This window comes from Agelaius phoeniceus, chromosome Z (assembly GCF_051311805.1).
Source record: "Agelaius phoeniceus isolate bAgePho1 chromosome Z, bAgePho1.hap1, whole genome shotgun sequence".
Taxonomy (NCBI): domain Eukaryota; kingdom Metazoa; phylum Chordata; class Aves; order Passeriformes; family Icteridae; genus Agelaius; species Agelaius phoeniceus.
The window spans coordinates 66,626,490-66,650,734 of record NC_135303.1 but is presented as its reverse complement, the minus strand read 5'-3'; the positions used below and the strand labels follow the sequence as shown (position 1 = coordinate 66,650,734).

The following is a 24,245-nucleotide window of genomic DNA, read 5'->3' as shown; positions in this document are numbered from 1 at the left end:
AGCTGTAGTTTTGGCAAGAATTACTCTCTTCCTTCAATAAAATAGAAGCTTAAGAGCAGAGTGCTGAGATTGCAAGAAACCCCTCTAACTACAGATGACCTGGATTCGAAGTGTGCTATTATTAAACACAGGCTAAGCAGGTGATTGTTTACCTATAACTTACTTATCTGGATCAGATTCAGCTGAGCAGGTGTTGATGGTATTGTTTTGCCATCTACTGATCTACTACATCTACAACCAAGAGACCAAAGCATATGCTGAAGATCCTCTTAAGTCCGAGGATGCTTTTCTTGACACAGTATTGAAAATATGTACCTTCTACATATGTGGAAACACCCTGCTTCAGCAACGTCTCCTCTTTTCCACAGTCTCCTGGTCTGGAAGATTTGAAGAGTGGCGAAGAATCAGTATTAGAAAGGCATCTTCAGATTTTGGCCCTTTACACCATGTTGTTTATGTTCTTGTAGGGGTTTTGGGGCTGCAGAAGCTTAGCACAAGATTGGACTCTGCATTTTGAATAGTGTTTGTGACTTTAATTTAATTTGACCTGGAGGACCAGGTTACCCACACACCATCCCTGTCAAAATACTCAGGGACTTTTAGTTGGCTCAACTCTGAACAAGGAAAGCACTTGCACATAAACATACACAGGTCTGTCAACACATGCAGGTCAGCTATATCAGATCCACAAGATCTAAAATTGCATAAAAACCACCATGACATATGCAATTCACTTGTTCTTTAATATTCTCTGATATGACCAGAAACTGACCAGTGGTGCATGGGCAGGGAGGAGGCAGCCAGTGGACCCCCATACTGGGACACCACGGGATCTGTGGCCTCATCCTGCCATCACCACACAAACCCCTTCTGCATCACTTGCCCCTCACAGGGTCAAGGTCTTAAAGGTGCCTGGTGACCCATGAGAACCCATAGCCTGGTGACCTGCCCCAGACCCATGCGGACTCTTAGCCCCATCTCAGGGTACTGCTCCTAGCTGCAGACCTCCAGTGGAGATGGGGACTTCTGGGGACAAGGACCTCTGGGCGCTGGTATAGGAGGGTTCCTGTGAGGTCAGGGACCTTCAGACTCTCAGGGGATATGCCATTCGATGGTCATGGGTGGGTGACATCCCCACACTGAAATGGCCCTGTTCCCAGCTCCATGGCCCTCTACTCCCCCCAAAGGAACCTGCTGTAACAGGGTCAGGGCCAGGGTGTTAGAATCACTCACAAGTTTCTCACCAGAGGAGCTGGAGGACTTATTTAAAATTTGAGCTGTAAATCCTGGTTGTGTCAAAGCAGATCTTAGGCACAGCTGCATTCCCACTGCATGTCACCAGTGGCACAGGGACTAGTGGGAGCTCTGGAACTGAGCGTACTGGAAGCACAAGGATGGGGGAGCTGGGCAGGCTGCGCTAGGTAGGGCATGCTTGCTGGCAGCCTAGGAGGGCATTCTCATTGCGTGTTCTCAGTGGGCACTGGTAGCACGGAGATGGGCTCTACTGGGAATCCTAGTGTAGCGGTACTGGCAGCACTGGGCTGAGGGTACTGGGACCACTGGGCCACACTGAGATGAGAGGTGCTGGGGGCAATAGGAGCAGTGTGTTTTGGGGTGTGGTTTAGAGGCTGGATGTGCTAGGCCAGGCATTTTGGGGGAGTATTTGTGGATATTTGTGGGCCACGGCCTGATTTTGGGGACTGTTTGGGGTGCCTAAGGGTCATGGAGCAAAGGCGGTCCCACAGAATAGCTGTCCCCCTCCATGTCTGAGCACTGGAGGTGAAGGAGGTTTTGGAGTTCAATGTGATGCTGGAGTGGGAGTCCCCTCAGGATAACGGCAACTCCAAGGGCAACCACTACACTGTGCAGAAGGTGATGGGGAAATCCCTACCCACTGCCCCCCAACTGCCTCCCCTCAGAATCCCCAAATGATGCCTGGGTCCTCTTCTGGTTGTGAGGGGACAGCCTGGATGCCAGTGTTCCACTTCTGGCCTTGGGGGGAACCCCAGACACATGGATCTCCTCCTGGTTGCAGGGGGTTGCCCAGACACCATCCCATCCTTGTCCTGGGGGGCCATCTGAGCATCTGGGTCCTATCCGGAGACCATCTCAGGGAGGGCACACCAAAATCTGGATCTCTTTGGGGAGCTGCCCAGATACATGTCCCCTCCTGCTTGTGGTGGGCACCCCAAATACCTGGGAGTTTTGCGTTTTGGGGTGCTACCTGTCCTCTGTCTCTGAGAGCCCAAAGAGGGAGCAGGTGTGGACAAAACCACCTTTCTTTGCTGCCCCCACATGCAGCTGCCTGGGTCTTTCCGGGATTTTGAGACTGAGCAGGGGGTCCCTAACTCAGGCAACGTGTCCTTGTGTGTGTGTCCAGGACTTCCTCTGAAGCACTCGAGTTCCAGCATGACCCGTGCTCGGCGCCGTGGCTCGAGGCACGGCAGCAGCTGAATCACTGCCCTCAACTGCGCTGTACCGGGGCAGCCCAAGGGGGGGCGACACTTGAGGGGACGGAGGGGGTCGGGAAACCCCCACTGCTGTCCCTCCCAGCCCAAGGTGGAATGGACATCAAGGGGAGCAAGGGAATTTTGGGGCTCCTAACCACATGTTCCCCCAATCCAAGGTGGGGTGGCTGAAGAACAAGGGGCCATCAGGGAGGACCCCTTCAGCCAGGAGTCTCTGGCCCACCACAGCTGCAAACATGGGACTCGATGATCTGTAAGAAGTCCCTTCTGCTTCGTAAGGGATCTTCCATGGCTCCGCGACAGCCGGCTGCCAGGGCCGGGCGTTACCTGGCAACAAGCGACACCACAAACACAGGGACCCGCGACTGGGGCTCTGGAAGGCAGAGAAAGAGGAGGAAGGAGGGTGCTGGCTGCCCACATTCCTAGCTGCAGTTTCCTTCCGAGCACGGAGGAAGGACAGGTGCTGTGTTTTCGGGCAGGGCAGCAGCCATGGCCTCAGGCAGCCTGTTTCAGCTGCTGGATGAAGCCATCGGGACGCCCGAAGTCAACGTCAACTTGGAGGCGCTCCGCAGACTGCTGAGGGTCATATTGGAACACCTGAGCCTGCTGGGTCTGCAGGACGTGATCCCCCAGGAGGGGGCCCAGGAAGCCGCGCCCGCCCCGGGGCAGAGCCATCCCGCCGAGGCTTGGGCATGGGACACAGGGCAGCCTTCCCAGCCGCCGGGGGAGGATGAGCTGGAGGGGACCAGAAGCGGTTCTCCTGTCACCTCGGGGGCTGCCGACATGGGACAGATGGAGAAGACTGATGCCAAAGAGAGTGACATCTCCAAGGTAGAGGCTTTTCCCACCCCCCAAGACGCCCCCTCCCGTGGGGTCTGTGCCCTTATATGAGGGTTTGGTTGAAGCCCAAGCTCTGAGCAGCATGTTGACTTTCATTGTGGGAAAGGGAGGGAGATTTGGAGAGAAAATCTGGGTCTGAAACACTGCTCTGGGGGTGCCTTGGGTCCTTCCCATGTTGGGTCTTTTCCCACTGAGCCAGGATGTGCCATAGGCTCTCCAGGGCAGGCGTGGGAGTCTCTGGGAGCTGCTTGCCTGGGGCTCATCCCCACCACGTGTCTCTCCTAAGCCACTGCTCTCCCCCAGGAGTCCCACAAGGAGATGGCTGGGATTAAAGCCATGCAGATCAACATGGGAAAGGAAATGCAGAGGATCAAGGAGGCACTTGGCCAGGTGAGCTGCCACCATCAGCATGTTGCAGGTGGGAGACAGCAGCCAGTGACCTCTCTGTGCACTGGAGGTTCAGCTGCATCTGGCCATGCCAGATGAATGGAGGGTGCAACCCACAGTGCCCAGCTATCTGGCTGTGCCCCCAGGTGCAGGTAAAGGTCCTGCAGGTCCCCAGGGACCCTGCCATGAGGTTCATCCCCCTTACCCACCTCTCCTAGACCACAGATCTCTGCAAGGATCTCTGTAAGGAGATCAATGAGATGAAGGCCACACAGTCCCGCATGGGAGAAGGCATCCGGATGATCCAGGAAGCACTTGGCCAGGTGAGCTGCTGCCTTTGGGAGGGAACTGGGCCCTCCCTGCCTCCCTTCCTCTCAAGATCTTGCCCTGCCACCCCTGCCCCGTGTCCATGGGTGTCACCCACTGTGAAGGTTACTGGGAGGGAAGAGTAGGAAGGGTATCCTGTGAGGGAAGCATGGAAACTCAGCCTTGCCCACTAGGAGGCCCCCACCTCTGCCTGCAGATCAGCCTGGCAGTAGAGGTCACTGCCTGCCTCAGCCAAAGGGTTGCTGAGGCATTTTGAACTAAACAGACCTGAAAAAAGGGAAAATGTGGAAAGAAAGAAGGTAAAGATCTACCAGTACTTGGCAGCCACAGCCCACCCAGGGTCTCTCTGGCTTGGGCACAAGCTCAGTTGTGGATGCTTCAGGGTTCTGATTGCAGTCCCTCTTCTCACTCCACTCCAGGGGAACCTCCAGGATGCTGCTGGCCAGCCACTGGTGCTCCAGGGCCAGCCTGCCTCTGCCAAGCCCTACACTTCAGACATGGACAAGCTGGGGCAGAGCCCTGGTAAGCAGAGCACCGCCCCTGGGATGCAGACAGAGACCCTCCAGTGCCCAAAGTGGCACCACTGTGACACAGCTTGTTTTCCAAGCAGGCCTTCCAACTATGGAGAGCATCCTCAGAGACCTATCTGAGCTCCAGGGCCAGATGTCCTCCCTGCAGAATCTGGTCAGAGACCTGCAGGGTGAGAAGGAGAAGGTAAGCCCATATCAGTCCCTAAGGGGGCAGCAAGAATGCCAGGGGGAGTTGGCAGAGAAGAGGCAGGCAAAGGAGACCATGGAGTCCATGCTCTGACTCTGCCACTACCACCCTTCCCAGATCAGACAGCTGCAGGATGCCCTTGGAAAGCTGGCTGTGACTGCAGCCGAGTGCGACGTGGATGGCACCAAGGAGATCCCCCTGCAGCTGGAGTAAGAGGATGGGGAGAGGATTTTGTATCCTACGGGGCTGCAGGGGAGCCGGGAGGTATGGAGTGTGGCAATCCAGGAGCATCAGATTTGGGGAGCAAAGCTCACCTCCCAAGTGGCCTTGTGGAGGTTCAGCCTGCCTTGTGCCCTCATCTTGTTGGCTAGGCCTGCACTGCGGGAGATTAAGCAGGAGCAGAAGGAGCTGAGACAGGAACAGAATATTACCAAGGCCATACTGCAGCAGGTGGTTACAGATGACCAGCTTCAGGATCAGGTGAGGTTTGGAGGCAGCACTCCAACTGTTGTCTTGAATGGCAGGCTGCTCCTTGTGGGGTTCCTGGCCACACTCCCTGCCTGGTCAGGGCCATCTGGGCACCAGGTTCTGCTGGCTGCATCCATTCTATCTCAAAATCTATTCCTTCTCCCTTTTCTGCAGCTGAATGAGTTGAGGGCAATGATGGGGACTGGGAAGCAGCAGCAGGGAGAGTCACACACGGACAACAAGCTTGTGAGGAAGCTCCTACACCGCTGTGAAAGGCTCCAGCAGCAGGTGGACTCACTGGTGCCACAGCAGGTGCAGAGGTCACTGCCAGAGAAGACTCAGGTGGGCAGCTGGAAATATGGAGGGCTGTATCAGGACCCTCTGTCTGTGCTCACTGTAATGTAGAGCAGCCCCTTGCTACCCCCCAGCTTGGTTTGGACAGGTCAGCAGTATGGCAGGAAATTAAAGCCTTGATACAAATGTCCAGCTGGTACTGAGTGCTCATAGCCAAGTAACCCAGATCTGTCCTTGAGGGCAGCCAGATACCCCTTGCATGACACTATCTTGTCATCCTTCTCCCTGGAGCAGGAGGAGGAGCTGCTAAAGAGCATCCAGGCCACTGTTGTGCGGGTGGAAGGGGACTGCGAGCAGCTCGGCTACGTCACGGGGAGCCTCCGGGATGACCATCGCCAGCATCAGAGAGATATTGAGGTTGGTGGCTGGACCCCCAGAGGGTCAAAGTATCCCCCAGGCACACTGAGGCTGGTCTGATCACACAGAGGTCTGATCCCCTGCCCACCTGCTCGCAAGCCCTTTGTTGGTTCAAATGGCCTTTCCCAAAGAGGAGGGAGCCCTGGCTGGCCAGAACACAGCTCTGACCCTGCTGTGGTGTCATGAGATGCTTTTTGCATTGGAAGGCTCTGTTCCGGTCCCTGGAGGGTCTCGAGAAGAAAGCAGACAAGGAGGACCTGTTGCTGCTGGTATGGTCTTGAGAGGTCCATCTTCAGCCCAGGGGATCTTGGGCAGGATGACAAATGCAATTTGCCCTTTGGGCATGCAATGGCAAACTGGCTGGATGGGGAAGGGGGAGGGTGTGAGCACTTCTAGACTGGCTGCAGATCCCTTGCCAGGTCACTCTATCCATCTCTTTAAGTCCCTTTGACCCCATGGTGGTGATAGAGTAAGCAGGCCACACAGCCCTGAAAAGGGCACGACGGCCTCACAGGAATGTTTCTGCCTCTATCCCCAACACACAGAGGCTGCACCTGCCTCTTGTACCTCTGCCCTGTCCCCACTGCTCTCCTGCCTTTCCTCCCTGCTAGAAAGTGGACAAAGCTGCCCTGGGCAGCAAAGTCAGTTGCGCCCATTTTGATGAAACCATGGAGCATCTGGAGGAGAGGATGCGGGAGTTGCTGAGACGGGTGCTAGGTCAGGAGCAGCGCTGGCAGGAGGCCCAGCAGCGGTTCAGTGATACCCTGGACTCCAAGGTGAGGGGTGCCTTATTCTCACAGTACAAAACTGGCTCCTTGGGGGCTTTGCAGCCTGAGGCAGCCTCCCTCTGAGGTTTCCCTGTGGAAAAAAAAAAAAAGCCTTCTCTGCTGGCTTTTCCCTGTGGACTACCATGTTCCATCCTGGAGCAGCTGGTTAAGAGTATGCATCTGTCCATAGCTGGATCGCCTGGAGCTTGGGCCTTTCCAGAAGCAGCTAGAGGATAACTGGGCAAAGAAAATTAAGGATCTCAAGGATGAGTTGACAGTAGAGATTGATGACGCTGCTGGAATTAAGAAGTGAGTGCAAGGGGATGATACTGGCTTTGGCAACAGCACTGGCCTCATTCCTTCCTGTATGGTACCCTGGCATCAGAACAATGTAGCCAACAAACCGCAGGGATGCTGACAAAGCAGCTGCACCTTCTTCACCTATAAGTATCAGGTTCCCCACATCAAAGGAGGCACAAGAATGGGCATCTGCAAAACAGACTTGTGCAAACCAGAACTGGGGTGTGGGTGCAGAGGTTCAAGGATGGAGAACAGAGGGTTGTTTGCCTGGGCAGGGGTGCAACACATGGTGCCACAGGCCTCAATCATGACCTGCCCACCTTGGCAAGATGGAGGGGAGTTGTGAGCAATGACAAGGCGATGATGCCAGGGGAAGAGCTGGTTTGGATGGCAGTGTGGGTGCCTGCCCCCTTCCTATCACATCCCTGCCTGCTCTGGGCAAGTATGGGCCACAGACACAGTTCAGCAGTTCTAGTGCTGCCAAGGCAAGCTTATCTCATTGTTCCCTTGGATGGGAAGAAAACCAGGCCCAACATGCCACAGCTCCCCTTGCAAACATTGAGGCTCCCTCCAGCAATGTGCCTGGCACCTGTTGCTGCCTGTGAGCTGCTGGCTGTGTGCATTGCAGCCCTGTCAGGAGCTCACCCAGCCCTTTCTCCCTTAGGCAGCTGCTGGTCCCTTTCAAGTGCCTGTCCTGTGACCGGCAGCTCAACATGCAGGTGCCTGGCCCGTGAGTAGCACCCAACACTGGTACATTGGGGGGCTGCGTGGGTGAGACAGGGATGGGTGTAGTTGTGCCCTGCTGTCTCAGGCACAGGGATTTGACTCTGCTGAGGGGTCTGGGGGGCCTGACTCTGCTGAGCCCCCTCTGAAGCCATGTCTTTCAGATGTGGATTGTTCCCTCCAGGAACACCTCCCTGAGGGCAGCAGGCAGAGTGGTGATGTGGGGTACAAGTCTATGGGTTTTGGTGCTCTGCCCCAAGCTGGGGTGGCTTATTTGTCCCTTGTCACTCACCAATGTCACCCACCCATGGCTCCTGCCCTCCCCAGGCACATTGACACACTGCCGCTGATTCCATCACTGCCCTGCAGCCATGCTGCACACCCCTCTACCAGCGCCACAGAGGAGCAAGCACAACAGCACAGTCACAGGTAGGGGACATAGGGACCCATCACTGGCCTCTGGTATGCAGGATAGTCCTGCCTTGGCAAGTGAAAGCTCTGCCCTGAATGGGGGGAAAGGGGGCCAGGGGGCCTGGGCAGGGAAGGGTAGGGTAGGGGAGCAGAGGGTCAGCTGAAAAACCAGGTGTCTTTAAAAGCCCCAGGTGTCTGGGCTTTTAAAGCCCCTAATGCACTGCTCAAGCCCTGCTCTCAGTGGCACTGAAGCCAGATATTATCAGTTTTATCTTGTCTCAGCCTGACCTCAGGCTTGGTGGGGACTCAGCACAGTGGGACAGGCATGGGTTTCCTACAGGAGTTGTTGGGGACAGGTGTCAGTAGGGAGCACCCTCTGCCCCCCTCTCTGGCACAGTGGGATGAAGCTCAGTGCTGGACAATAAGCATCTCCATGCTCCATCCCTCAGGAAGCTGGTCAATAGCAAGTTCCTCAAGTCACAGAGCTGCAAGGGTCAGGACACATCCAGTGCACCACTCAAGGATGTCCTACACCTCTCCAAAAAGGTAGGGATGGTGAAGGGAAGAACATCAGGGAGGAACAAGGCTGGGAGAAAGATGCTGAGCATCTGAAAGCCACCCTACCTCAGTTTCCTCAAGGAAAGATGGGTGGGGAGTGTTGCTTGGGGATGCTGAATTGAGCCCCACATTGCAGCCAGCCATTCTCTCCTTCCCAGCCTAGCGTGACTGAGCTGCTGAGCACAGATGACTGCGTGGATGAGGTGGAAAAGAGGGCACAGGATAAACTGGGTATGGCCTGTCAGGGCACCAGTGCTGGGGGGAGAGAGCACCAGCTGTTTGCTGGTGATGGGTGTGCAGGGCTCTGTCTGCACACCTGGGCAGGTGCCGGGAGGGTCTGGGGTCTGAGGCAGGCTGAGGAGAGGTGGAAGCAGGATGGAGGGGGGTGACTGGTGGATGGGACAACTGGTCCTTGGGTGTGTTCAAGATGGAGTGCAGTGTGGAGATGGCACTGGCCAGTGTGGGAAAACAGCCCATATGTTGGAGGGCAGGGGCAGTACCCTGTCCCTGAGGGTCTCTGGCCATGCAGATGCCCCTGGGCTTCAAGGTGCTTACTTCTGTCCTTTGTGCCCAGGTCCCACCACCTTAGAAGAGGACCAGCCAGCTTCAGATGTCAAACTCTGATCCTGGGCACAGCAAATCCAGTCCCCCTGGATGGAACTAGTAGCCAGGCAGCTAGATGTGACTGGATGCTCTGAGCCCTGCATGAAATAAAGGACCAGGACAGCTGCCCAAAGGGATTTCTTTTCAAGTTAATAAAAATATTTTAACCTGCTGTGTTTGAGATATTCTAAGCAACACTGATTTCAAAACTAACCTCTCACTTCAGAGCTGCTACCCTAAAGCTGGACAGGTGCCACAGGGAAGGGCGAAGTTTTGCTGGGGACCAGGAGCAGTAGAGTTTGGGGTGAGGCCCCAGACTGGGTCATGTGGGTATTTGGGGGGTGTCCCTGAGACAGGTGGAGGGGCTGGGGGTGCCCCAACCCTTGGGCTGTGGGGGTGCAAAAGGTGTAGCCCCCCCACCCATGCTGCTGGTGCCCCTGAACTGAGCTTTGGCAAGGCTGCAGCAGCACCACACATCTTGGGGGAACTTGAGATGAGCCCAAGAAGCATTGCTCCCTCTCCCGCATCAGGCTCAGGGCAGGGTTTAGTATCATCATCATCATCCATGAGTTACACTTTGGCTGAGGAGTGAACTGGAGCACCTCCTCGTGGCCTGGAAACCAGAGTGCACCTTCCTGGCTCCTCCCAGGACACTGCATTTACAGCATTAATCTGGTCTTTACAGTGGGCTTGGACCTGCTTTGAACTATCAGTGTCCTCCTGCTTCTTGGCATCATTATTTTATATCACTTCAGCAGTCACATCAATCACTGCTGGTCAAACAAAAGTGCCAGTATAAAGAAGCTCATTCTTCCCCTGGGCTGGCTGTTGAGGACAGACTTGAGTGGTGAACTCTGGCCCTGACCCTGCCAAAGTGTGCAGGGGGAGCAGAGGTCATGGAGCTGGGTAGGGGCCCAGCTCATCGTGGGTATGTCACCCACGCCTGACCTGCAACACTGCATGTCATCTGCGTGCCTCAGAGCTCCCTGGCCTCCCTGGGTCCCCAGCCAGTCACAGAGGTCCCTTTCCCCCTAAGTCCTCAACACCCCAGCCTAGATGTCTTTGTTCTCACAGATCAATTTCTCCCTGAATATCCTCACCTCTGGCTGTCCCCATTCCCTGGAGGGTCCCACCTGGGGCAACACTGCAGTATAGCTCAAAACCACCTTGTTTAAGACACCAGTTCCAGGTTATGAGTGACACAATATATCACTGAGCTCAACCAGTTTATTTAAAGACAAAGTTCAGTTCATACTTGTTTTTTGGAGTTTGGTGAGTTTTTGTGTGGAGGATTTGGGTGAGCAGCAAAGCACAGCTGGCTCACCATAGCTCCAGGGGGAAGTTCCTCTATGTGGGAAATTCAGGTCTAAAGCATGGGTGCATACAGAGTGACAATTTTACAGAATAGAAGGCAAAAACTAAAAATTACCCAAAATTCAGATATTTTTTGCTCAACTCAGCTATCAGCTCTATTCATGCTGCTGAGGCCCTATAATGCACTATAGCGTTTCATCCTATGTTAAAAAAGGCCTCTTTTAGCTTAAGTAAGCCCTCAGATGTAGGTTTTTGGAGGGGATTTTGAGCAATGAAGGGACTTGGAGGGAGAAACATCCTGCTTTGCTTCATTCTGGGGAGAAAAAGCCTCTTCTCAGAGTAGGAGAAATTATAAAATGGAAAAAATTAAATTAAATTATGAATTTTATCCCAACAAACTGGGTAAGAAATGGGGAAAAGGCCCCTGGAGTGGGGAACTGGGCAAACTGGTGACACATGAAAAACTAAAGCCTCCCCTCCCACCCAAGCAGCATATAAGTTAATTCTGGAAGGGCTTACAGATATTTTTGGAGCTGTTTCTTCCCCATATCCACTGCTAGTGCTGAAAACAACAAGTCTTATTTTCACTTAAAAGGGGACAGTCTTCTCAAAAACAAAGGAGTTGGGCGTTTATCAACCCCCCAAAAAAACAAAGGGGTTGGGGAGCACTTTCTCCTCAAGGCAGCAGTGCAGAGGCCACCGTTTCTTTAACAAGTTCCTCTCTAATTTGGGGATTTCTTCCCTTTGGGCATTGTTTCAAGGTGGAAAATCCCCATCTCCCACAGTGCTAGCTGCTCCCTTGGGGAGAAGGCCCAAAATGGAGCAAACATACCCAAAACCAGAGGATTAAAAACACAGACCCCCCCGGTTGCACTAGAGCTGTATTTTCTGCCTTCTGGATGTAACAAGCTGCTGATTTTTAAAATTGCCTTTTGATCTCCATTTTTATAAGCACCCATCAACACCAAGAAATTATTAACAGTTGATAAAAAGTCAAACAGTTGTAAACCCACTCCCAAAATCCACCTCTTTCTGCTTACAATGGACCTCAGTGAGGAGCAGGAGAAGATTAACACTCCCACCATCGTGGAGGGCCTGCAGTCCTCACTCAGGTTTGCCCCTCCATGCCTGCTGCACTTCCCCTGGATGCACAGTTCGCACTCGGTCTGATCCTGAGGTGTCAGTGGAAGAGGAGCAGCATGGGGAGAAGCAGGAGGCAGTGGCTAAAACTCCCCCTGGGAATGTTCATCCTCAAGCCGCAAATCCCTGCAAAATGCACCCTGGGCTCCAGCTTTGTGGAAAAAACTTTGATTCCTGTGAGAAAAAAAACCCAAAACTTTCAGCAACTCCCCTCTTTCGTGGGCTGGTATGAGGTGTGCCTGCCACGCCAGGAGGGTTTTAGGGTCCAAGGGTCCATGGTGGCAGGGCTGCAAGGTGCATCTGCTGTCTCTGCTCAAGGAGTGGGGGCTGTGCACGCTCCACACCCAACCATCTGCCTCCCATCTGACAGGATGCTGTTGAGCTGCCCTTGAGCAAAAAGAGGCTGATTTCCTTGCCACCCCAATGCCAGAGAGCCAGCTGTGGGGCTATTGAGTTACATAAAAAGGCAGGGGGTTTTGGGTTTTTTTGTATGGACTTTCAAATTAAATATCCATAAAGCTTTTCAGACAAAAAGTGGATGGAGTGTTGCAAGCTCATCTGTTGGAGCAGCATGCTGCAAAGAAGTGCTTTGCTTTATACATCACTGGACCTTGTCTTTCAAGGAAAGAACAACTTCACCATGAGCCAAACAGGGAAAAACCTAATTATAAAACTGGACTGTAATGTGGGTTTAGCTGTGACCTGTATTTTGTCAGGGCCCTTGTCTAAAATTCAGGTCCCAAAGATAAAAGTTGCTGCCTTTCCTGGTAGTTTCTCCTCTTCCTCAGACCAAGCTGAAGACTGCATGTGGATGGGGAGGCAATTCTGGCAGCAAAGGAGTGACTGGGACTGCAAGAGGCAGAGACCTGCCCAGCCCTGTCTGGGCTTGCTGATAACAGCAAGCACTTTATTCCATGGCTGAACCCTAACAACAACCTTCTGCTGCTTCAAGATACCAGTTCATTTAGTTTTGTTCCCCTTCTATTCACTTGCAGGCAGTGAAATAGGGGATGAAATTCTGTCTGTCATCTCTCTCCCTGCTTACATCCTGACAGTGAATACAAAGCCCTGAAAAGGCCCAATCCTGAGTGATCCTCAGAAACATGAAACATGGTTTTAACCCACTTCCCCTAAATTCTCTGCAAATCCTAAGCAGAAAAGTTTCCACTTGCAAAACCTTATTATGAGACATCTAGCAGCATGAGCAAAGCCCATTTTCTTCCTCAAGATGAGTTTTTGAAAAGCTTTTAGGGACATTCTCCCTATTTCTCTGGTCCAAGCTTCCACTGACAAACAGCTGAGGAACTGAAAATACCTCTGTTCTCCCACTGAGAAGCAAAAGAGTGAAATGTGATTGTTAAATTAGATGTTATAAGGAAAATTAAATGGGTCTGGGGGAAGAGTGGGGCTGTTTGTTGTTGAGTGGAGTGTTTGCTGGGGTGGTGGAAGTGTTTGCACTTGCAAGGCTCATAGGGGATTTTTGGGGAAATCAGGGACAGAGTGTGAGCAAAGCTGGCCACTTGCCCAGCCAGAGCAGTGGCCAGAGTCATTCACCTCATCTCCCCCACCTCAAGTGGGTGGGGGAAAGGCAAAGACTTCAGTCTGACTATCAGCATCACAGAAAGCCACCCGCCCGCCACCGTAATCCACAACCACTCCATGTGTTGGACAGTGTGGCTGTGGGGCAGAGACATGGGCTGGGCCAGGTGAGAGCCTGCAGCTGCCCCAGCACTGCCCCATGGCCCAAACCCTACATTTGGGGCTGAGACCAAAGCAGCCCTTATGGGACACGAATTCCCAAGCCACCCCCAGTGCCCTGTCAGGAGCAGGACAAACCTTCATGGCCCAGCAGTGACAGTCCCACACAACATCCTGCTGACCCAAAACACAGCAGAGAGACTCAAAACTCTCCATTCCTGAGGGCAGAGGAGCTGGAGGTGATTCCTGGTGGCCTGCAGTCTGGCCATCCAATGACACCAGGATTTGGGGTGAGCTGTGGCTGGATCCAGGGTGATGGTTGCTGGCAGGGAGAGGGATGTTCATGAGCCTCTATGCATTGGAATATCACCTCCAAAAATTGCACCAGAGCATCAGCTCCAGGCACTGAACCCAAATGGGAGTTCAGTAAGTCCCTGAAGCCAGACTCACCTCTCCGGTACCCCTCTGAGTCTTCCTCCAGAGGGCACTCCAAGACGTCTGGAAAAAGAAGACAACCCCAAAGATTTTTACCTCTGGATCTCGCCCTGGACCTTTCCCATACCCACCCTGCTGCACAGAGAAGGCAAGGCCACCTGAGGTGGGAGACACAACCCCCTTCATCGGGGCATCATCTCTCTCCACACATAATTAGTGTCCTAATTTGGGTGCTAATTAAGCATCAACAGCATTCTGCACCACCCACCTTCAGTCTTCTATCCCTTAAGGCTAATCAGGAATAAATTCCTGATTTTCTTTTAAATAAATGAGCATCTGTGATGCTTTCACTTTCCAGCCAAATCTGCCTTCCCATTTTTGCTTAATTAATTCCTTTTTTTCCCAGTTTTTACCCTCCAAGCACCTTTAAATTGTCACTGCCTCTGCCAGCATGTTGGTTTTTCAAGTAAAATTCTCAAGCTGTTTCCTGCTCTGACATCAACAGCAGTGATGGCTGTACCTTGTTCTCTGTGCACCTCGAGAGGAGTAAATTGGGTTGTTCAATGCCAAATTTCCTTTCCCCATTGCTAGAAAACCACCGGGACATCTTTACTCACGTGGGCAAGGCTCCCACCCCTGCAAGATATGATGGAAGATTCCCCCATCACCACCAAGTTTTGGATTAACCATCAACCCCCTCCAGCTCCAAAGCAAAAATCCCAGAGGAAAAGAACAGGGAGAGAAGAAGATCTGAAAAATGGAGGGCTTGGGGCCAAAACTGGTGATGTTTTTTGCTCCAATACCTGTTCAAGGTGGTTCAGACATCCTGGAGAGGAATGGAGAAAGATGCTTAGGGCTGCTTTCCTGTAAATAAAAGTAAAAAGGGGGGGAACAGATTCTGGGGCTAAGTTTTGTCTCACCCATAGCAGGTCACCATCTGGTTGCTGGCACTTGGCCTGGAGCTCTGCATGGCATTGCTGGATCCATGACATCTCAGCAGCTTCACCATGTTGCTGTTCCTCCAACCTCCAGCACACACGATGGAACCAGGAAAGAAATTGTGATTCCTGGTCACTCAGCACCCAGCAGAGCCCCTTCGGCATCGCCCGCAGCTTCTGCTTGTCAGCCCTGCCTCGAGTCTGGGGGATGAAGGAGAAGGAGGAGGATGCTGGAGGGGGAATGAAGCAGTGTGGCCCCCATGGTGCACCCAGATGGCAGCACTACCCACCAGCATCTCCTGTCTTATCTCCTATGCTGCCTCAGTCAGCCCAGCATGTCACTTGTCCTCCTCTTGCAGGGTTTTTTGGGAAGCTTCAAACTGCTTCTGCAGGGAAAAGGGGTTTATACTCCTGGAGAAGGGAAGAAAAGAAGGAGAGAGAGCTGGAACCCCTAAAGTACCATGGATATGGCCAGTGCAGATGGCCCCATCCTCACCCTCCTCTGCAGCTGCACTGAAGCAGATATGTACATTCATACCCATGTTATAATGAACTTCATAGTTATGCTGCATGCACACCCTCACCTTATCCATACAGTTATGCAAACACACAGTGATACCTGGGCACTACAAGTCTCCCAGACAGGCTGGATATCCCACCTCTCCAAGGTCTCCTGTAAAAAAGTTGCCACCAGATCTTAAAAAGTTCTGACCACCCTTCAGTTTCCATCCCCTTTCCCCTACTCCTTCCACCCACAGCCAGGTCAAAACTCCCTTTGGGGACCTCTATTTCCCCTCTGCACCCAGAAGTGGAATATGAGCCCTCCACAGCACAGGTGCCAGGTGAGAGCAGGAGTTTGGAATCTCCAATATTTTGGTTTGGTCACAAAATTACCACCCGCTATACTGTTTCATACTTAACCCTCACCAAATTGCAGCATTTCAGCTCAGTTTTGGCTTCTAGATGCTTGCATTGCTTTTTTCCCCTAGAAAGACAGGGAAAAGCCTTGCCTCTGCTCAAAATACATATTCTGGGGGCTGAGTTTTAAGGGAACTTAGAGTCGTTCAGGCAGGGGAAGAGTGTCTAAGATGGGGATCCACTCACCCTGTAGCAGCGAGCGGCCTCTTTGAGCAGCAGAGTGGGGTGGGGATGATGCTCGTGCAGGCAGCGCAGACGAGGACTCCATCACAGTGACAGAAGACAGTGAGGTGCCTGCGGCACAGATCCTGTGCCAGCAGCGGGGCCAGCTCCTGCACGGCTGCCACCACATTGGGCCAGCTGCAGGTCGGGGCAGAAGCCACTGATGCCTTGTGAAGGCTGACCTAGAACAGAGGCTAGACGGAATTAAAGAATAAAGTATTTATTAAAAGGCCTCAGTGGATACGCCTTGGGCAGTACAAGAGCCCAGCCAGGGCTACACCCAAGATCAAACCAAAATAGTCACAAAATGGATGACCGATCACGAGATCTCTCACTTTTTTAAGTTCTAGTCCATTAGCATGTTTGAGTTAATTGTCCAATTATAGCTCTAAGTTTGGAAGCCACATCCTTCTTGTTTTCTTCTCTTCGGTCCACTGTTGTTTATGCTTTTGGGTCTGAGATTTGGATCAGTTTTCCTTGGGCCCCAGCTAGAGAAGAAATTGTTTTGTCCACCTATTCTGTGAAGACAGCTAACTATCCCTTTATGTGAAGCTCAGAACTACACACTAAAGCAGTACAGAACCCGAAAAAAGCTAAAAGCTAAAACCTGAGGCATCACCACCGTGCGGGAACGGCACCCGGCACTGCAGGCACCCAGCGCCGCCCGCCGCGCACAGCGACAGGCAGCGCCGGCAGAAATTGTGGCCGCAGCTCAGGATCGTGACAGGATCCCGGAAGAAATCCAAGCAGACGGCGCAGCAGCGCAGCAGACAGGTGGTTTCCTCCTGGAGAAAACCTGAAATCTGACGGCCTTTCTCGCGGCTTGTTTACAGGACGCGCTCGGGGAGGCGCGCACGGAAAGAGGCCTGGCCCGGTGCTCCTGAGGCGGCGGCGGGCCGGAACGCTGGGGCCGGCGTCCGGAGCCTCCCAAGCAAAGGCAATCCTGGGCTGGTCCGACATTCCCACCGCCTCAGGCATGGAACAGGCCCTCGGGCCAGCGCAAGTCCTGGTTTACGGACAGAAGGGAACGCAGGCAGCGGCAGCTGGGGCCCAGGAGTGACGAGTCAGTGACACGGGGAACTCTCTCTCACCCCTCCGCTGCGCCGAGGGAAGGAGAGTGAGGCCAGAAGGGGGCTCCAGGAGACAAGGATTAAAGCAGGAATGTGGCGAGTGAGCAGAGTTCCCTGGAGCTCATGTGGATACCAGCTTGGAGCGGGAGGGTTAGGGTGAAATAAAACCCCACCGCTGTGTGTATTTTAACTATAATAACGTTAACGGAGTTTCAATATACTATATCTCATTTTAATATAAGACATATATATGTTTAAAAATAATGCAAATTTTATTATAGAGCTATAAAAATAATAAGAAACCTATAATGTTTAAAATACTAATCAGGAATTGTAGTTATGAATGAGGTAGATAAAACAATAAAAGCAGTTCGATGTTCCCAAACAGTTGTAAAATCCGCTGTGACCCAAAACTGATCAGCTTTGGCTTTTTCACGGGGAAAAAAAAATAGGGAGAAATTATGAGGAAAAAAAAAAACGCACCGGGCATTTGTAAGTCGCAGAAAAACGCCGTTTATAGCCTCAGGTTTGCCTCTGCCCCTCTGCCGGAGGGGTGGGGGCGCATGGAAAACTCCTTGTCATTGTTGGATCTCGGCCAGCGGCGCCGTGCGGTCCCGCCACTGCCTCCTCCGTGTGTGGAGCGGGACAGGGCGAGACTGCGAAACCGAACCTAGACAAAACACGAAGATGGATGTCTCGGGGTAAAAAAAAAAAAAAAAAAAAAAAAAAAAACCAAGGACCAAAATAAAACAAACAAACCCTCTTTTTTCTTTTTTCTTTTTTTTTCTTTTTTTTTTTTTTAATTATACTGCTAAGAAACACCCGAAGATTACTTTGGTTTCAGCAGACCAACCTAATCCTTAGTTAATTCTTAATTATTTCAGGCACTTACTGTTCTTTTCGAAGGAGAATCTCAGCCTACATAAGGATTCTGCAGCAGCAAGAAAAGTCGGGAATATGCTAGGTATAAATATTTTCCCAGGAATTTTCTCCTCGGGGTGAGGTGGCGGTGAAGGGGCTACACGAAGAGAGCGGGCGAGGCGAGGCGAAGCGAAGAAAAAAGCTGCCTCTGGGGGTGGCCGCTGCCTTGGGTGGCCGTGGCGGTGCTGTGTGAGCTGCCCCTCGGGGCGGCCGCTGCCCCGCGTCCCAAAGAGCTACGCCGCGGGACAAGGCGGCGATACCGGAGCCGAACCGAGCCGTGCCGGTGCCGGAGTCACCACAAGAGCTGCCCCGAGGGTGAAACAGCGCTACTAGAGGCGCACCGAGCGGGTGGTGCGGTGCGAGCCGCCCTGGTCGCTGCCCAGGCTCCGGGAGCTGCACCCCGAGCGGGGCAGCGGCAGAGGGGCCGCACTGGAGGGGGGGTTGGGGGGGGGGGGGGAGAGATGAAGAGATATGAATGGAATGTACAGAGCAGAATAAAATAAATAGAATTAAAGAGCCGCAGCGGGGGATGGCCACTGAGAGCTGCACGGCGGGACGGGACAGGCGCCGTCCCGCGGGGAGTGTCCGCTTATCGTGTGAGGGCAGGCGACAGCCAGAGCCGCGGCAGCCGCTTCCAGCGGCGGGGAGGAGCGGGACGTGCTGTTCTCAGTCAAGGCTGTCTAGTTTAGGACCCGAGACAGGTCCGCCACTCCGCACCCGATAACCGGGACCCGTGTGTGCCCCTTACTCGCCTACTCCCTTCTCCCTAGCCCAGCGGAACCAAGAAATACCTTAAAATCTAGCCTATGCATACACACACGCACACACACGCACACGAACACGCACACGCTCATGCACAAAAGAAAAATCGGGGGTGTTTTTTTGTTTGTTGGGGTTTTCTTCGCCTTTAATTCATGACCTACATGATGAGCAGCAACAGAAGATTGGTTACTAATTATAGCAGCTGGGAGGGGAGTTTTCATAAAACCATTTCTCTCCCTAGGAGTATGGGCAGCACCTAGGATAAGGATGCACAAGTGGCATCTTGCAGAGTCCATCTACTGTGTCCGCATCCTGCATCTCCTGGCAATGACCCCCTGACGGCTACTAGGCCAGCTCCTGGCCTCAGCAGGCCTCTCTGCCCTCATCCTGCTCCTCCTCCTCATCCCACCACACCCTTTTTCTCTCTGCCAAAAGCTGTAGGAGAGGAGTCGTGCCAGTCTCCAGCATCATCTTTGCTGTGGGGAGACCCATGGGGGGATCCGTGTCTGGGAGGAGGGAAGAAGGTGGGGAGTGAGCAGGTGCAGAGCTTGCTGCTGCCCTTCCCTTGGACAAGCTCCTCTTCCTTCTGAAATGCCTCTGACTTCTCCCCAGATAACTAAATTATGCCAAAATGCAACTGAATTCCTCACAAAATAACGCTGAATTCCTCCCCCCAATACAGACAAATATCTGAATTATCTGAACATATCTGAATATCCAAATTATCCCAAATACCTCTGCATTCCTCCCCAAAGCCTCCGAATTCTCCTAAAATATCCGATTTCTACCCAAATACCTCTGAACTTCACCAGGGCCCTCCACAGAGCATCGCTTTGGTGGCAGGAGCTCAGGCTCTTATCCAGCTGCTTGGGGAGCCCCGAGGAGAGGTGGAACCTCATTTCACTCAAGCTGGGAAAAGAAATTAGAGGGACAGATGTTATGTGATGGATGTAGCAGCCAAGCACCTCTCCACAGATGGAGTGATAGGGACATGAAGCAACCAGTTGCCACATACCTGCTTACGATCCTCCCAACATCCTAAAAGGAAAAAGGGAGAAAAAAGGGGAGTTCAAGACCCCATAGGCAGCACTTTGGGAGAGCTTTTGGGTAAGAAAGGCACTCACCTGGGACAAGCACCTGGCCTCCAGCTGCCCGATGAGTCTGTGGAGCTGTGCAACCCCCTCGGCCACCCGCAATGATTTTTCGGCATGGGTAGCTGTGAAGGTGCCGTCCAGCTCAGCCAGCCGCCGCAGCACGGTGCGCTCCCACTCCGCCAGCAGCAGTGCAGCCGCTCAAACTCAGCCTCGATGCAGCGCCGCTCGGCTTCACTCATCTCCTGGAGGAGACAAGAAATCCATATGCAACCCTCAGACCTGAATTTTCCCCTACTGAGTTAAAGGACAAAAGTGCTTCTGCTGTAGCCAGGGGGGCTGTAACACTGGGGCAGGGCTGGGGATGCAGCTAATTAGCGACTGCAGGATAATTATGTACTTCACGTCATGGTTCTCCTTTTCCCTCCCCTGTTGCCATTCCTCTCTATATTCTGTCCAACCAATCTAGGTCCTGAAAAGCAGTGGGGAGTGATAATTCCATGTTAACAAATGTCCCTTTATGACTCAGTCTGGGATGAAAATAAGCAGCACCATGACATTGATTTAAAGTGTGGATAATAAGCAGCTGCACATGGAGGTGGTGCTTGCCAAACCTGCCCAGGATCTGCACCAACCACTCCAACTGGATGTAGGACTTTACAGGGTGCCAGGATGCCTCTTGGATATGATCCCACCTGTTTCTTCAAGAGGGGCTTGGGGAAAAAAAAATACCCAAAGACTCATTCAGACTGCTGAATAACCTGTATCAGGTAGTCCTGGTGTCTCTTCTCTTCACTTGCTCTCCAGTCCAGAAATTCTGCCAACACCTTCCTTAAGGATTGCACATGAGACTGGATTTTCTCCTTAATACACACACACACAAAAAACCACCAAACCAAAACCAAACAAACAAACAAAAACAACAAAACAACCCACAAGTGAAGCAATCAGCTTGTTTGTATAATCCTGCCTTCAAAATCTTACATTATTCAGGGGAGGAAAGCAAATAGTCTCCCTAAAAAAGCCCCCTCATTGCCTTCCCTGGAAAGCAGGGATCAACTAATTTTGTGTTTTTCCCACAGCTAGGAGCAGGCACTAGAGCTTTGCTTTCCCAAGAACAAATTAAAATATTTTCACTTTGCACCTTTTTTTCATGGGGAGAGAGAGGGGGAAGGACTGTTGGTCACAGGAAGGTGATCTCACAGGTTTCATCTGGTCCTCCAGAAGTCTTCATGACCACAGCCTGTGGTGTCTCACCCATTGCCTCCTGAGGGGTTTTTGTCCCTTCAGCACCAAGAGATGAAGCTCTGGCCAGTGTCAGCAGAGGGGTTTTGTGTGCCTGCTGTGGCCATGCTGCCCTCCTGGCAAGGAGAAAGGAGTGCTGGGGGTTGGCCGTGGCCCGGTGTGAAGCTGCCTGCCCTTGAACTGCCCCTGGGTGTTCCTGTGCTCAGTTCCCGGCACAAGCTGCCCCAGCTGGAAAAGCAAACGTCATCACCCACAAGTAATCTTTAAACAAATTTTATATCCACAAGTTTGTCTTATTTCCAGGCATTGCTGTCACATTCCTCACCTGGAAGCTGCTCCCAACTTTGCCTTGTTCACCTCCATCATGTGTAAGGGGCCAGAGTCAGATTTGGGGAACTAGGGGGGCAAAATTTAACTGATTTTTCCCTTGTGGTGCCATGAAATAATGGGTTTTTTTGCCGTGCTTTAATTTTCCTCCCTTTCCTCCCCAGTGCCTGTGTTGAGAAAATAAATGGCCCTGATATGGGGGAAAAAGGGGCAATCAGATGGTGCAGGTGTCCAAGCACGTCATGGCCCCATCTGCAGGCAAGAGATTGGAGGGCTCCTCCCTTCTTGGCTGATAAAAGCTGGCAGAGGCTGAGACAGGACTGAGCTTTGGCTGAGCCTGTGCCAGAGAGAGGAAGAAAAAAATCCCAAGAAAAAAAACCTCAGTGGAGAAGCAGCCAGTAGAAGAAAACCATCTGGAGGAACCCGAATACAGCACCAGCGACAGCAAGGAAAACACCAAGAAGGTTTGAGTAAGAGGGAGAATCCCAGTGCCGATAGGGGGGTTACATCACCCTGATGTCTGGGGGGGGGGGAGGAGAAAGGGGATTTTGAGTCCCCTCCCCATCCCATGAACTCAAGAAGGGAAGGGATTTACCCTTGCATTGGTCTCAGGATCTAAAGGTATTTTGCAATGGAGGGTCGTGATTATTATTTACTTCTACCTGTAACAATCCAGCCAGGGAATTTGGATGAGAAACAGCATGGCTCCTGATTTTATCTCCATTTAGTTGATTTTCTCACCTTTTTCTCACTTTTACTCATTACCCTGCTGCTTTAATCCCCTTATCTGCAGATTTGCAGACAAAAACACATGGAAAAGAAGCAACCTGTTTGTTTTCAACTGTCACAGCATGGTTTATTCAATCATTTTGGGGTTTTACTACTCATGCCCAGGGCACTTTAGCGTGGGCAATTCCTTGTTTGCGTGCAAAACCCTACACTGACTTCCAGAGGATGAATTTGAAGCCATTTGGTGCCAGCTCTTATCTCCCCCATACACATTTTCTCCAAGTCAATAGCAAACTTCCCCTCTCACAAGATTTCTCTGGATGTGAGAGGTGAAGGTGGCTTATCTCAATTTTAGGGACTTTCCTCAGTCAAATAACTTTGTAAGATTTGACTGATGAATGGTGGAGGCAGAAATGGATTTAAGATGGGTAGATTCAGCCTTCAGCCAGCTCAAGCAATGGAGATTTGGGGGTATAATAATATCTACAATGGAGATGGGTTCATCCCAATGTGCTACTCATGTTCCCTTCATAGTAATTAGGGAATTAATTGATTTAACCCATCTCCAAGGGTCTTCCCATAAATGAACCAAGCTCTGTTGCAACTGTTGAATAAAAATAATGCTATTTTCTTGAAGTACTTTGATTAAATGTAGTGGTTTAAACACATTTTTTTTACATAGAAAGGGGCAGAAGCTGAGATAGTGATGAAGGATAATAATTGGATTTTATCCTTTCTTTCCTTCTTCTGTGCCTCCAGTCAGGAAGAAAGGACTCTGAGGGTGCAATGGCTTTCTTCCTCAAACCACGGCCATGCACATGGGACCTTGCCCTGGACTACCACACCGCCAAACAGTTTGAAGGTAATCAGAGGCGGCTTGAAAGGAGCAAAGTACCCATTCCTTGTGTTTTCTGGGCTGAGATGTTCAATGGGGTTGGAGATTCTCCAGCTCCACCTTCTGTCTCCCTAGGGCCTCCGTCTCCAACCTCCATCTCTTTGTTCTTCCATCTCCAGCCTCAACTGGATATATATCCTCCATCTCCTACTTCCACCTCTTCACACTTACATCTGCAGCCTCACCCTTCCTCTCCCTTTCTCTTTGAAAAGTCACCAGTGAAGGCATTTTGGGGGTGTATTTTCTCTAGGCTTAAATTTGGCTTCTGATTCATTCTCTGTTTTGCTTTTCAGTGGATGTAACCCTGGATCCAGCCACAGTGGGCCCAGAGGTGATCCTCTCTGAGGACCTCAAGGAAGCCACCTGGGGCAGACCTCGATGCCAGTGGCCCGAGGGTCCAGGCCGGTTCGACACAGACCCGTGCATGCTGGGCAGCGAGGGCTTCACCTCGGGCCGGCACTACTGGGAGGTGGAGGCCAATGGGCGCTTCTGGGCCGTGGGGGTGGCCCGTGAGTCAGTTCAGAGGAAAGGCCGGGTCCTCTTCAAGCCCAACACTGAAATCTGGGGCTTGCAGAAGTATGATGAGCTCTGCGTTGCCCTCACAGCTCCCTCCCACACCTCTGTCCCACTCCTCAATGGGGAGATTGGGGTCTACCTGGACTACGAGGTGGGACAGGTCTCTTTCTACGCTGTCAGCAGACGCCAACGCATCTTCACTTTGCCTGCCTCCTTCAGTGGGGAGAGGGTCTTCCCCTACTTTTGCGTGCTCCTCTCAACCATTAAACTATCCTCCAAGGGCTGATGCCCTGAAAGGATCCTCCCAAAAGCTGGTTGCATCACAGTGGTTGGAAATGCTGGTTGATGCTCCTCAACTCTAATTTTCCAAGTCTTGGAGTAATTTCTAACTCAGTTCATGGTCCTTCCTTCATCTTAGATGCCTCTGTTTTGGGTTGTGCCATGGGGATATTGGGTCTGAGCTTAGCACGGCTCATCTTAAGTTGTTAAATTCATGCAAAGCTTGTTAACAGGAGCTGGACTTCCATGAGCTTGTTTTGAGCTAAAATCTTCATTTTTTTCTCCCAAATACAGCTTCCTCTGGAAGTTTCCTTTTGCTGACCTCAGTGCCTATGATTGGCTGGGCTTCCAGCAAAAATTAAAAATCTTGATTTTTGCAGACTTTGTATTAATACCAGCAGCTATTCCTCATATTAAAACTTATCATTTACTATTGTTTTATATCATTTAAATCCCCTTGTTATC

The 24,245-nt window shown here is 51.9% G+C and overlaps 3 protein-coding genes across 29 annotated transcripts; 2 read left to right on the top strand and 1 right to left on the bottom strand.

The window, feature by feature from the left end:
• Window positions 1-17: 17 nt before the first annotated feature.
• Window positions 18-21,705, bottom strand: LOC143692217 (uncharacterized). Of its 24 annotated transcripts, XM_077171902.1 has the most exons (17): window positions 21,360-21,705; window positions 20,934-21,262; window positions 20,551-20,652; window positions 19,823-20,034; window positions 19,714-19,736; window positions 17,908-19,607; window positions 17,499-17,685; window positions 15,910-16,139; window positions 15,425-15,478; window positions 15,096-15,216; window positions 14,788-15,006; window positions 14,671-14,693; window positions 14,388-14,503; window positions 13,883-13,930; window positions 13,571-13,754; window positions 9,233-9,378; window positions 136-377 (listed from the first exon to the last, which is right to left on the bottom strand). In XM_077171902.1, the coding sequence occupies exons 13-17, from the start codon at window positions 14,450-14,452 to the stop codon at window positions 215-217; spliced, it is 606 nt and encodes a 201-aa protein (XP_077028017.1). In that variant the 5' UTR covers window positions 14,453-14,503; window positions 14,671-14,693; window positions 14,788-15,006; window positions 15,096-15,216; window positions 15,425-15,478; window positions 15,910-16,139; window positions 17,499-17,685; window positions 17,908-19,607; window positions 19,714-19,736; window positions 19,823-20,034; window positions 20,551-20,652; window positions 20,934-21,262; window positions 21,360-21,705; the 3' UTR covers window positions 136-214. The 24 variants fall into 24 exon arrangements, 14 of the variants coding, with proteins under 14 accessions (XP_077028012.1, XP_077028019.1, XP_077028017.1 ...); XM_077171903.1 differs by lacking the exon at window positions 14,671-14,693 and having other exon boundaries at window positions 138-377; XM_077171897.1 differs by lacking the exons at window positions 14,388-14,503; window positions 14,671-14,693 and having other exon boundaries at window positions 18-377.
• Window positions 2,722-9,452, top strand: LOC129133149 (glutamine-rich protein 2-like). 3 transcript variants are annotated; one of them, XM_077171893.1, is made up of 17 exons: window positions 2,727-3,299; window positions 3,612-3,698; window positions 3,914-4,018; window positions 4,442-4,544; window positions 4,630-4,736; window positions 4,857-4,948; window positions 5,111-5,219; window positions 5,382-5,549; window positions 5,796-5,918; window positions 6,125-6,187; window positions 6,530-6,694; window positions 6,876-6,994; window positions 7,650-7,715; window positions 8,036-8,137; window positions 8,569-8,665; window positions 8,836-8,908; window positions 9,252-9,452. In XM_077171893.1, exons 1-17 carry the CDS (start codon window positions 2,958-2,960, stop codon window positions 9,299-9,301), a joined length of 1,971 nt encoding a protein of 656 aa, XP_077028008.1. In that variant the 5' UTR covers window positions 2,727-2,957; the 3' UTR covers window positions 9,302-9,452. The 3 variants fall into 3 exon arrangements, with proteins under 3 accessions (XP_077028010.1, XP_077028008.1, XP_054508749.2); XM_054652774.2 differs by having other exon boundaries at window positions 2,729-3,299; window positions 4,633-4,736; XM_077171895.1 differs by lacking the exon at window positions 6,530-6,694 and having other exon boundaries at window positions 2,722-3,299.
• Window positions 21,674-24,211, top strand: LOC129132462 (butyrophilin subfamily 2 member A2-like). 2 transcript variants are annotated; one of them, XM_054651569.2, is made up of 3 exons: window positions 21,674-21,825; window positions 22,850-22,952; window positions 23,279-24,211. In XM_054651569.2, the coding sequence occupies exons 2-3, from the start codon at window positions 22,877-22,879 to the stop codon at window positions 23,785-23,787; spliced, it is 585 nt and encodes a 194-aa protein (XP_054507544.1). In that variant the 5' UTR covers window positions 21,674-21,825; window positions 22,850-22,876; the 3' UTR covers window positions 23,788-24,211. The 2 variants fall into 2 exon arrangements, with proteins under 2 accessions (XP_054507544.1, XP_054507545.1); XM_054651570.2 differs by having other exon boundaries at window positions 21,707-21,831.
• The last annotated feature ends 34 nt before the right edge of the window (window positions 24,212-24,245 follow it).